At 32.1% G+C, this 12,664-nt stretch overlaps 1 protein-coding gene across 4 annotated transcripts in view; it reads right to left on the reverse strand.

Moving 5' to 3' along the window:
* TMX3 (thioredoxin related transmembrane protein 3) overlaps positions 1–12,664 on the reverse strand; it is a 45,468-nt gene that overhangs the window by 13,638 nt on the left and 19,166 nt on the right. For 2 of the 4 annotated variants that reach the window (XM_045527356.1, XM_045527354.1), the window contains exons 10-15: positions 9,938–10,036; positions 7,869–7,926; positions 7,644–7,697; positions 6,448–6,504; positions 1,491–1,620; positions 752–820 (exon numbers count right to left, since the gene is read on the reverse strand). In XM_045527356.1, the coding sequence (XP_045383312.1) occupies positions 752–820; positions 1,491–1,620; positions 6,448–6,504; positions 7,644–7,697; positions 7,869–7,926; positions 9,938–10,036 (467 nt within the window). Of the gene's footprint in view, positions 1–751; positions 821–1,490; positions 1,621–6,447; positions 6,505–7,643; positions 7,698–7,868; positions 7,927–9,937; positions 10,037–10,779; positions 10,846–12,664 lie in introns of those variants that run through there. The other 2 variants (XM_045527355.1, XM_045527357.1) reach the window with 2 other exon arrangements.

The following is a 12,664-nucleotide window of genomic DNA, read 5'->3' on the forward strand; positions in this document are numbered from 1 at the left end:
AATAAAAGTATAACCAGGGGCAGATGTGTCAATTCAAGTCATCCACCATTGTCTATATTCTACCCATGCCTGACATCTGCTGATACACACTGGGATGAACAAATAAAAAAAAAACAATACTGTTGGAAACGATTTGACCTATCACATTTTAATTCTACACTTAATATCTGCTTTTTAAAGAAAGAATGAAAGAAAGAACAAAAAAAAAGGGGGCAGGAGAGAAGGAAGGAAAAACATCTATAAATGATTCCAATTATTTATCAACTTATGGGTAGCACAGAATTAACAGATGTTTAAAACTTTAAGATCGACTATTTTGACTACTGCAAGAATAAAAATAAAAAGGAATGACTTCCCAAGACACATCATTTTCTTCAACAGAAATGACTAATTCACAGAAAGATGACGGTATTTAGTAGAACTAAAAATTTCATATTATCTACACTTTCATGAAATTATTAAGTGAGAACTTTACATAGTAGTTTCAGGAAATAAAATCTTTAAGTCATACTATCAAGTTAACTGACTCTGAATTTCAGTTAACTCACCAATCATAAAAAAATGAATTAGAGAAACTTAATTTCCATCTGATGGAAATATTTTCTTAATGTAAATACTGACTAGTTCATACCGTGCAGATTAAAAAGATGCATTTTGATCTAATCCTTGAAATTCAGATTTTACCAGTTAGACATAAAGACCCTGTACATTCTTAATTACCAATGGCACAAAACAAACTGTCACAACTTACCACAATCGTAGATTTGGCATCAAATACTATTCTTTTCAATCTCTGCAAAATGCTATCACCTCCTTGGGCCTTCAATTTAACAGGAAAAAAATTTAAATTGATATTTAAGTGCTTTCCTATGTTATATAATCTTACAATTGCAGGTCAAAGGGTTGACTCCAAAATATTAAGTAATTCAACTGAAAGCTGTATAGTAAACATTTTCCTGTCCTGTATTCCTTTTGCCTTCCTGCGTTAACACACCCCAATTCTGCTCTGAAGAAGTCATTCTCCTGTATTCATAATCCATGCAGCTTGGCTGAAGTTGACCTACCCCGAGTCTAGGCCTGCCTAATTTTTTAATTTAGCTGAGATTACCAAACCAGAGCTGCAGCAGGATACCTTTGTTATTGTGTAGGGAGAGTCTCTCTGAGGATGAAGCTCAAAAAGAAAGTGCGATAGGCAGAGAGGGAAAAATTTCTTCTGAAAATCAATCAAATCCCTGAATTCACCCATCCCTGAAATCTGGCTCATTCCTTGAATTTCCAAGCTCTATAAGCCAATAAAATCTCTTTGTTGTTAAACAGGTTGAGTTCGGTTTCGCTAACTTACAAACAGAAGGGTTCCCACTCATACAAGTTAGTTTCATTTCAACAAAATTATATTTTCACAAACATAAAATTCCTATTATGTGATGATTAAGAGTGTTTCTCCTCCACTTCACCCTGTGACCCCTCTGAAATGAAAGTGAATAACATACTTCTACTGTGCCATCCAAAATGTTGTTAATGAATTGGACCATGTCTTCGGCATTCTTAATCTGTCTATCTAGCAAAAAATATTGTTGGTTTGAAGTATTCAGTACAACTACAGTTGGGATTGTCAAGTCACTGAAAAATAAAAACAAAGAAATCAAAATATGCATTAAACACAGCAATAAGTTTATTCTGATATTTACTTATATCACAGTAGCTACAATTACAGGAGGGAGATATATTAATAGGTTTGCCACCCTTTGTCTATATAAAGAAAATTTCAAATTTTCCATCTATTTTAAAACTAGTTAAGATTATATGAAAAACATTTTAATAAACAATAGCTGAGTAATCACAATTAAACTTAAAAATTATGACAGGTGAGGTCATCAATTTCTGGGCAATATTATTCCTTGCCACAAATTTATTTTTAATACCCTCACTTTTAATCATATACAATCCCACTAGTTAAATGGTACTCAGACAATGAGACAGGGAAGAGCATGGTCTCTGAAGTCATACTGCTTGTGTTCAAATCTAGAACTTTCTCTTAAAGTTGCAGGATTTTAGGCAAGTAATCTAGCTTCTTATGCATAATGTTTTTCACTTATAAATGGGGAGGGCAATGGCACCTATCTCACCACAAAAATTACATGAGAAAATTCATGTTAAATATTCAGCACAAGACCTTGTACACAATACATGTTCAATTAAAACTATTGCAAATTCTCTCAACTCACACTATCACACTATATATTTCACCACATCCTCAGGAAGTACTTTAGTGACATCAATTCAGTTCACAGACAGGACAACTATGTAATACTACCAATGTGTGTCATTTAATTGTCTTAATATCTATGGTTATTTGTATGTCTATGTCTATATGAGCATATTATGTAAAAGTATAAAACTTTATAGTAGAAATAATGTACATCATTCTGTTACTACCACATAAGTAACTGAGGCCAGTAGTTTGCTTTCTTGTTCATAATTCTTGTTCCCCTACAATATCACACCCTTTTCCATGCCATCTAACCCCTGACATTGGGCCCAGTCATTGTCACTTGGTCAATGGGAAGGTGAGAGATGTGACTTTAGCAGAGGCTTGACGTGTGCTTCCATGGCTGGGGTGGCCCACTTGGGTTTCTGCAATTGCCATAGAAAGAACATCCCCCAAGAAAATATCCTACCATTGTCAAGGACAAAAAAGACACATGGAGTAGACCTGAACCCAAATGGAAGCCATATCTAGTTGTGCCCAGCCAAGGTCAACCAACCTGACAAGTGAGAGAGAATACATGATTACTGTTTTAAGCCACTGGGTATTAGGGTGCTTTATTGCCAAGTATTAGGCAATAAATAACTGATTGTGTACTTTAAAAAAATCTTAGCTCTACTCTTGTTCATAAAAACAAGAGGCAACTTTTTAATTTATAGCTGTTATTATAATGCATGAACAGCAAAAAATTCTATTTTTATATTAATAAAATGGATTAGAACCTGGTCTTCCTACAAAATACATTTTATGAAAAAGTTGAATACACAATTGAACTAGGAAGCAATGTTTGTTTTAAAACAATTCAATCTGAATAATGGTGGAAAATAAAATACCCTATTCCCTCTTAATTATACTCATAAAAACCCAATACAATGTAACAGCTCAAAGGTCTGATAGTTTCCTATTTATCCCGACAAAAAGTAAAAGCAGAGTCAATGCTACAATTTTACATTATATAATAATCATGTATTTGCCTTAACTTAAAAACATTTTAGGCATCAATATCTATTCCACTAATTTGTCTGTAAGTATTAATGTTACCATTAAGAGGTCTGAAATAAGAGAGACGAATTTGAGGACTAGACTTGTTTAACTTATTTGTTGGGCATCCTCTGGCATATTATTTAATAAACTTCCTTGAGTTCCTTACAACAACTTTTAATTTTCTCAGCTATATAAAATGGAGATAATAGTACTTATGCCTGTCTGAGATACCACAAAAATTAAAAAATACACATTGACCACTTAGTTCAATGTTGCCCACAGGGTAAATATTCAATAAAGACTTTTACGTAACCAACATTATACACCTTCTCTCTTCTCTCAAAAAAAAAAAAAAATTAATTAAATTTTAAAAAACAAATAAATAAGAGCAAAATATCAATCAAAAAACAAAGCCACCCAAAACAAGGGGTGGGTGGCAAAGGGGAAAGATTATTGTTGATGTCCTAAGTGGTTTAATTTCAAATCACCTTTCATATCTTCCTCACATGCTTTAAAATAGTTATACGCAATGATGTATAATAAACTCTTTCTTTAAAAAGAGTTCTAAGAAAACAGAATTATTTCCCGTTCCCCAAGAGATGTAAAAATCAGTATTATTTCTCATGTGAAATCATTCACATGGCTGCAACACTATAATAGCATTTTTAGCATGTCAAGTCATTTTCTTTTAATAAAATAATCTTTAAAATGCCTGTCCTTTGGAGGGAAAAAAGCCCAAAACAAAATACACTAAATACACGTATTAGTTTTCTATTGCTGCCCTAACAAACACAAATGTAGCTGCTTAGGACAACACGCATTTACTACCTCAGTTTTGTGGGGTCAGAAGTCCAGCAAGCTTGGCTGGGTCCTTTGCTCACAAGGTGGATATCAATCAAGGTCTCAGGGGAGCTGCTTTCCTTACTGACAACTTTGAGAAATAATTCATTTTCAGGCTCATTCTGTTTTGGCAGAATTTAGGTCCATGCAGGATTAAGGTCCTTGTTTCCTTGCTGGCTGTCGACCAGGGGGTTGTTCTCAGCTTTTAGAAGCCACACACATTCCCTGGTTCGTGGCCTCCTTCATATTCACAGCCAACAACAATAAGGGGTCCTTCTTATACTTGGAATCTCCCTTATAGACCTTTCTGTCCTATATTCTTTTAGCTTTTACTGGAGAAAGTTCTCCACTTTTAAAGCCTCATATGATTAGATTGAACCCTCACGGATAATCTAGGATATTCTCCTATTTTAAGGTCCATAAATTTAATTGCATCTGGAAAGTCCCTTTTGCTCCATAATGCAACACACGCATAAATTCTAGGAATTGGGGCATGGATTACTTTGGGGCACCACTCTGCCTGTACTGAACTACTCACACAAAGATGATTAGCATCATACAGCTTTTTAAGTGGATACTTACAACACTTGAGCTCAGGGCAACAAGAATAGGAGATGGCTACAAAATTATTACAGTAGTAGTAAAAAATAAATTAATTTTATACATTCATGATTTAATACAGCATCTTTATGTTTGTTTGCATTGTTCTGAATTGCAAATGGGGCCATGTACTGTCTATAAGTGTTTGTGTAAGTTTTGATAAATTTTAACTTTTTATAATACATTTGTGTATTTTTATGGTAGTAAATGATAAAATAGGCTAGAATCTACATATATTTTATGCATTCATGACATACCTAACATTTTTTTCAATAATCCAAACTATGCATTTCATCTGCAAGTTTTCAAATTGCTGCAAATCTCAAAAAAAAATAGAAAAATCTCCAATATATCTATTGAAAAAAATATAAGTGGACCCATGCAATTCAAACCATGTTGTTCAAGAGTCAAATGTACCCTTAATAACTGCATAAATACTTTATTTTCCTTTCTCTTGATTTCATTATATCCCACATCTGGTACTTTACCTTCAGTAAACATGCTCAAATTCTTATTGGAACGAGAGGGGTAATATAATTGAATATATATGAATTAAAGAAATGCTACATTATAATTTCAAGCTTTTAACTAAAAGTTATGAATGTTACTTTGGACTTCTAAGTTTGTTTCCCCCCCTACTTTTCTTCCTCAGGAATTGGAAGATGCTAAATTAATCTAATACATTGCAACAATGAATGAAGGCATTTGCTATATCTGTTACTAAGCAAAGCTAGAGAAAACTAAAACATAGCACAATGTTGTTGAACTGCCACTGGACCTTCAATGCTGCCAGACAAGTTAGTGTGTCTCTGGTGAGACTTCCCCATCTTCATTTCAGAGGCTATTTTATTTTAAATCTCTACCACTCACCTATGCTTCATTTTCCTACTATCTGTTGTGTTTGCTATTATGTTTCACCTGAAATAACCTCCTTGTATTCTTCATTAAGTTAACGTCTCATTCTTTTGGCCTTCTCTTAATTATTGCCTCCTCTGGAAAACATTTTCTGATCCCTTCCCTCCTTAGGGTGCACTGGGTCGGGGTAAGGTTGCAGGAGTATCTATATGTTCCAGAGCCCTCTACTACACAGATCTTTTCAACCAGTTGTGTAATTAATGTGTGTGGTCTTACCCAATGGACCATAAGCATTTGAAGACGGGAACTCTATTTTTTCATCAACGGTGCCAAACACGATGTCCACTAAATGGAGTAGATTCTTGTTTCAAACTTATTAATTCAGTACAGGGTCTGGTAAATGTTTTCTAATATCAATTTTCCAAGTGACAAATTAGATCTTCACATCATAAACATAATAGACTGAAATTATTTTAAAACTGCATATTTTTCCTATAAAGTTATTTTAGTCTATTCAAATAAATTCTTCTAGAATAGCAATTAGTTCTTGAACACTAAAAATTTTCTACTTAAAAGTTATATTTACCCATTAACACTAAACTTCTTAAAGTGTGTATTATGCAGAAAATATGAACTTTACAAGATTTTGAATAATCTCCTCTTTTTACAATACTATATAACATTGAATTGGGAAATAAGTGTTTTTTTTTAGTATAGGGAAATATTAAAATTCAGTAAGTTTCAAATACACAATTTAAAAACTCAAGTATAATATTTAATGGAAGAATATCTGCATCAGAATATACCATTAGTTTTTTTCAGCTATTTAACCCTTCTGCATGTTTCTCAACAACAGAAATAAAAAAATTCATTTGATAACAAAATTATTCGTCACTACTTACTCCATCAGCAAGGTATTTATATAGTCATTTCCATCCATATGGCCAAACTGAAAATCCCTAACCAATAATAACCAAAAAACAAACAAACAAAAAGAAGAGAGAGAGCACAATATTAAATACAAAATAAAAAAGTAAACAATATAACAAATTGAACTTTAGGGCTTTTTAAGCACATACACACTGTAAACACTTAACATGTAAATTGTAAACCATAAATATAGAAAAGAATGTAACTTGTACTGGCTTTTGAGATACAAATATATGAGTAAAATTAAGCAAATTCTAATACTTTTCTACTTCATTTATGCACCTTTAAAATGCAGAAAAATATAAGCATTTTTAGCTGAAATATGTTTAGAAAAATTATCCATTTACTTTAAAAAAGGACTAATCAGAAGATGCTATAGACTATTTAACAGGAAAACTATATATTGACCCATCATTAGAAAATTCAGAATAAGAAGAAAATAATAATCAAATAATATTACAAATTTATATTGGCTGTCTCTCATGGCAGCAATGGTTTAGCACATAGCAAAAATATATTTAGTGCTGATGCCATTTTTATATTAAGTTATTCTTCCAGTTCCTGTTATAATTATCATCTATCTCTGACTTCTGATTGCTCATTTAACTATCTCAAATTTCTAAGTATATTTGCATATTTTCTTTTCACAAAATTTACCTCAGGATGCAGGTATGATACAAATTATAAATAAAAGTTTTTTTTTTTTTTAATTTGTAGGATACCCCATAAAGAATTTCAAGATTCAGACAATTCATGCTGAAATTCAATATGCTATGTTACAGTACTTCCCACTTGCCCACTGGTGTCAGTTACCCACGGTCAACCATGAAATTCTGGAAATAAACATTCACATAACTTTTATTACAGTACATTGTTATAATTGTTCTATTTTATTGGTTATTATTGTTAATCTCTTAATATACCTAATTTGTAAATTAAACTTTATCATAGGTCTGTATGTATAGGAAAAAAGAGTTCAGTTCTATCTGTGGTTTCAGGTATCCAGTGGGAGTCTTGAAATGTATCCCCCATGGATAAGGGGAAACTACTATAATCTACTTCAGTTCTTTGATTCACCTTGGGAAGTATGAAATACTACTACTTTTGCTTTACTATATTACAAAACATAAATAAAGATGAAGGAATCTTCTAGAATATAAGCACCTACCTATGGAAATGGTCTCTATAATCTCTAGCAACTTCCTGAATAATTGACTTTAATCTGTAGGAAAAAACACATGAATATTTCATCTCTTCACTTGAAAAATATAATTATTCAATTATATGCTGCCTTATCTAAGCGCTACAGGAAAAGTAAGATAACATATCAAGTCTATCTAAAGCCACGAGTTGGATGACATTTGAGGCTAAAAACTATTTCAAGGCACTATACCTGGTATGTTCAACTGATGTATTTTTCTCATCAATAACTGCAATAGCCACAAGCTTTCCTGAAATTAAGAATAATATATCTAAATTCAATAACCCTCATTATACAAACTTTTCAATAATCTCTTTAGTTGTGAACAGGGAATCAGTAAAATGTTTCCAGAGTTAATTCCAATTATCCTATACATGTTACACTGAATTATACCCACACATTATGATAAAATAATTTGCAGAGTGAATCAGTGAATTAATCAACTCCAGATGATAAATTCCCTTCCATTTCCCATCCCCAAAATGTAAATAATAGTAAACATATAGCAATTTAATATATACTCAAGTTGTAATTTTTATAATAATTTATATGTTCAAATTGTATTTTTTTCACACACCCCACAAATTGACTAAGATGACTATTTTGTCCAAAGCTAAAACCATGAGAAATAGTTGACAAAAGAAGTTTACTAAGAATTACTTTAGCTCTAAAACAACAGTACGTAACAATAAGAAAATGACTTTTATGTGCCATTCCCTTCATTATCACACATCACTATTTGCCAGTAATAATACACAGGATTAAACTTGCATTTACTTAACCTAAATAGAACATCAATCATATGCATCTGATATCCTTTAAGAAAGCAGCATGATGTCATAACCAGACCAGTGGTGTTCGAGTAAGAAAACCATACAATGCAATCTAACCGTCTATTATGTTCTAGGCCAGAGGTGAGGAACCTGCAGCTTTAAGGCCACATGTGGCCTTCCAGGTCCTTAAGTGTGGCCTTTTGACTGAATCCAAATTTTATAGAACAAATCCATTTATTTTTATTAATACATTTTGATCTTCTTTTATATTTTTAAAATGAATGTATTTAAAATACCAAAGAATAAAATAAGTTTCAACAAAATAACCTTCCCAGATTGACCAGCACAATTAGAACAACCGTTAGCCATAAGCGCTAAACTGATGGCTGGTACACTCATGATTTAGTTTTAACTTCCCCCGCCTGACTGATGCCACTACCGCATGAGGCTGGTTGGCTAGAGTTTATGGGGGTTGAGTAATGTCAGTCTGTTACCAGCTTTTGACAACAGTGCACTGTGTTTCTGTTTGAAGTGGAATTTGTAAATGGTTGCACAGCTTGACAGTATTTTTTAATTCTGTCTGCTTAATAGCCCATCATGTCAAAGAAGACCAAGAGAATGCTGAAGGAAGAACACAAATTTTTTTAATGAGGATTGGGAATTGTAATAGTATCTTGTTTCTGCTGAAGATAAGATGATTTCCTTGCTTTGTGATACTGCAATATCAACATTAAAGAAATTCAATGTTCATCAGCATTATAGCACTCATAAGGACCACAAATAGAAATTAAAAGATGAAAAGCAAAAGCAAAGACAACTCTTTCCAAGCAGCAATAAGACCTGGAAATAATGCCACTGTAGCAATTATAAAGTAGCTGGAAAGTATACAGCCATTATTAATATAACGAGAACATATTACATGCCTGAATATTTTCCAGACAAACCTCATATACTTGGGGAAAAAGGAAAGCCATTCAGTGATGTAGAAATTGTGAAAGAATGCATTGTCGAAGTTGTAGGATGCTTAGACCCCAATAATGTTTCAAAGTACAAACAACTGCTTCTTTCAAGGAGAAACATAACTGATCAGCAACATGAATTAGCTTTCAACTTAACAGAACGCCTTCATGCAATACTTCAAAAGGAAAATATGTATTATGCAATCACTCTGGATGAATCAACTGATACTACTGACTCGGCGCAGATTTTATACTTCATTGGGGTCGTAACAGAAGATTTTCTTTGTTTTTCCCGACACCTCCAGTTCTACTAGTAAACCATCTCTTGAGCTAATACTTGACCCACATACAAAGGTATACTCTTTGGTAATATCAGTCCATATTCTCATAAGGTAGAACTGGCATTTGGGTCTAACAAAAAAATTAAATTACAAAATAGAGCTTAAATTCATTTCCTATAGAATCAGATTTAAGTAATCAACTGATGAAAAATTCTGTAGAGTGACAGAAAGTTGTATTATCTTGTTACCTGTGTCTCCAAGTTCATACAAGAGGAAGCCATCCATAGTGAGATAACTCTGAAACCTCTCTCTGTTGATCCATGATGACAGATCACCATCTTCATACTCTTAAAAACAAAACATTGATAAATTATAGTATAACTATATGTTTAAGGCAGTTATAATGTTTTAATCTGGTAATGTGTACAAAATGCCTGAGAATCATAATCTTAAAACAATAAATTTTATTTTTAGGAATTTATTCTAAGCAATCAGATGTACAAAAGGATTAAATGCACAAAGCAATTCTTCACTATAGCATAATTAAAAACAGTAAAAAATAAATAAAAATAAAAGAAATAATCAAAATGCCCTAAATAGGAAATAATTTAAATAAATTTTGGTACATGTTGAAAAATACCATTTATAAATTAAAGACAAAACTTATAATAAACAAATTGTAAAACAGGTTACAAAACAGTATTACAATAAGATTGTAACTCTGTAAAAAATACAAAGGAAAGATAAACTGATAGAATAATAAAATGAAGGCATATACTTCTAAATGGTTATCCTAGATTGATGGTTATACTTGGATCCTGATACTGCAGGTAAATTTTATTACAATTTCTTTGCTCTTCTCTATTTATGATATTTTTCCTTAATTTACAACTCTTTCCCACATAAAACCGTAATACGTTAGCTTTTTTCCAATATCAAATAGTTTCCTCTGCTAAGCAGATAGAAAATACAATATCTAAGAGAAATTATATGTCCTGATTAGAAATATAATTCTGAAGTAGTTTTGAAAAATCATTACAATTGCATGAAAGAGAAGCTGATGTAAAGCAAAATGTCTTTAAAAGCCTACCAATATGTCTGAAGACTGGATTTTACTCATTTCTTGAAAGGTGTGCTTTTTCTGTCACTTGCATTGCTAAACAAAACATTTTCAAGTTATCAAACCTATAAAATAAGTGATATAATGCAAATCTGAAAGTAATTATGGATTTGGAATATAAATTAGAAAAATAAACATAAAACTAGAAGTTGATTCCTGGGCCGCAATCTCTACTCCATGTCAAAAGCAAATTTTCTAAAGATTGCACAAAGTGACCAACTTTAAACTCATTAGAAAATAGACTATCATCCTAAGTCCCTACCCCAATGCTTCTGAACTTATTAACAACAATTAAATATTAGAGTAACAATTCAAAGTAAAGCCTTTGTTTTATTTGAAGGCTTCAGGCAGGTTCTAAATACTAACAGCTGCATGTTAGAAAAATTTGGCTTTTACAATACCCATAGAAACTTAATATATTATTCCTGTCTTTCTTAAGCAATGGAGACCACATCTGAAACATGGAAAGACAAGGAAGGGGTACTTTCTTACATAAGCTCAAGGAACATATTTAAATCTAAACAGACATGATCAAGTTTTTTTTTTTCCAAAAAAGAAACAAAGTGGCTCTGTGAATTGTTAAGAAACTCATAATAGAACAAGAATAAAAGATTTGAAGGCTGAAGTTTGATACCATTGACTTAGTATTTTAACTTAGGAAAAAAACTCTTTAATCCTGTTTATCTGTAAAATAGCAAGAATACTGATTATAAAGGATTTTGTGAAGATTAAATAAAATAATATACATTAAGTGCTTAACATATGAGCAGTAACGTAAGAGCAGGTGATAGAATAAGTATAGATATGAACTCTTTTCCTTCCTAACTTCCTTATTTTCCTTCTCATATTTTCATATATGTAAGTTCCTCTTAAGTTCTTTTTTAAGATCAATGTCTAATTCAGACATTCAATGAACATCCAATGAATAAATGACTAATGAGCATATGAATGAACATGCTATTTAGTTATACACCTGTCTCCTTATCTAACATTCTCAGTTACCTCTTTTGTAATCTTAGGATATTAATCTATCTGCCTTATTACCTACCTCACAGATTACTATGAAAATAAAATGAAAATGTCAAGTTAAGTACATAGATAGTACCTTCTGTATAATGACAGCATAAATGGTAGTTATAGTACATCAAGAAATCAAATTCAGTTCTCCCGTTTTTTTAAGACCATAAAGATAAGAAATGCCTGGTCTTTACAAGATGACTAAATAATTAAAATGCTCCTTTTATTAAAACAAAACAATCAAATGTTCCCTTTATTGGATCGTCTTCTACTTATCTGAATCATTTAAGCAATTCGAAGTCTACTGCTCTCAGCTAGTCCTAGTTTCCTTTCTGTTTGTTATATATTAGATTCAATAAGAAAAATAACCACAGTCTAGAATATTTCTGCAATGAATGGAAGATTCCATATCTGGGCTCTCCAACATGGAGCACAAGCACATAAGGCCACCAAACATTTAAAATGTGGCTAGTGAGAATGAGAAACTCAATTTTTTATTTTTTAAATTGCAATTTATAATATTACCAACACTGCTATTAGATGAGACTTGGCATTCACTTTTGAGTGGCTGTGTGGTGTCCAACTGATGTCGAGTTTTACTGTTTCTCTTGAAATTTAAAATATCTCCTGGTGCCCCTGTGTGTTTGTTGCACTGCCCTTGAGTACCTCAGAACACAGTTTGGGAACCATGGGAGGACATATTTGATAAAACCAAGAGATTATTGTTAATTGCGTTAGATGTCATAACAGCATGTGGTTACCTAAAAAAAGAGTCCACATTTTCTGAGAGTCATAATACAGCACACAGTGATAAAATGCCACTGGGATTTGCTTCAAC

This window comes from Lemur catta, chromosome 16, assembly GCF_020740605.2.
Source record: "Lemur catta isolate mLemCat1 chromosome 16, mLemCat1.pri, whole genome shotgun sequence".
NCBI classification, from domain to species: domain Eukaryota; kingdom Metazoa; phylum Chordata; class Mammalia; order Primates; family Lemuridae; genus Lemur; species Lemur catta.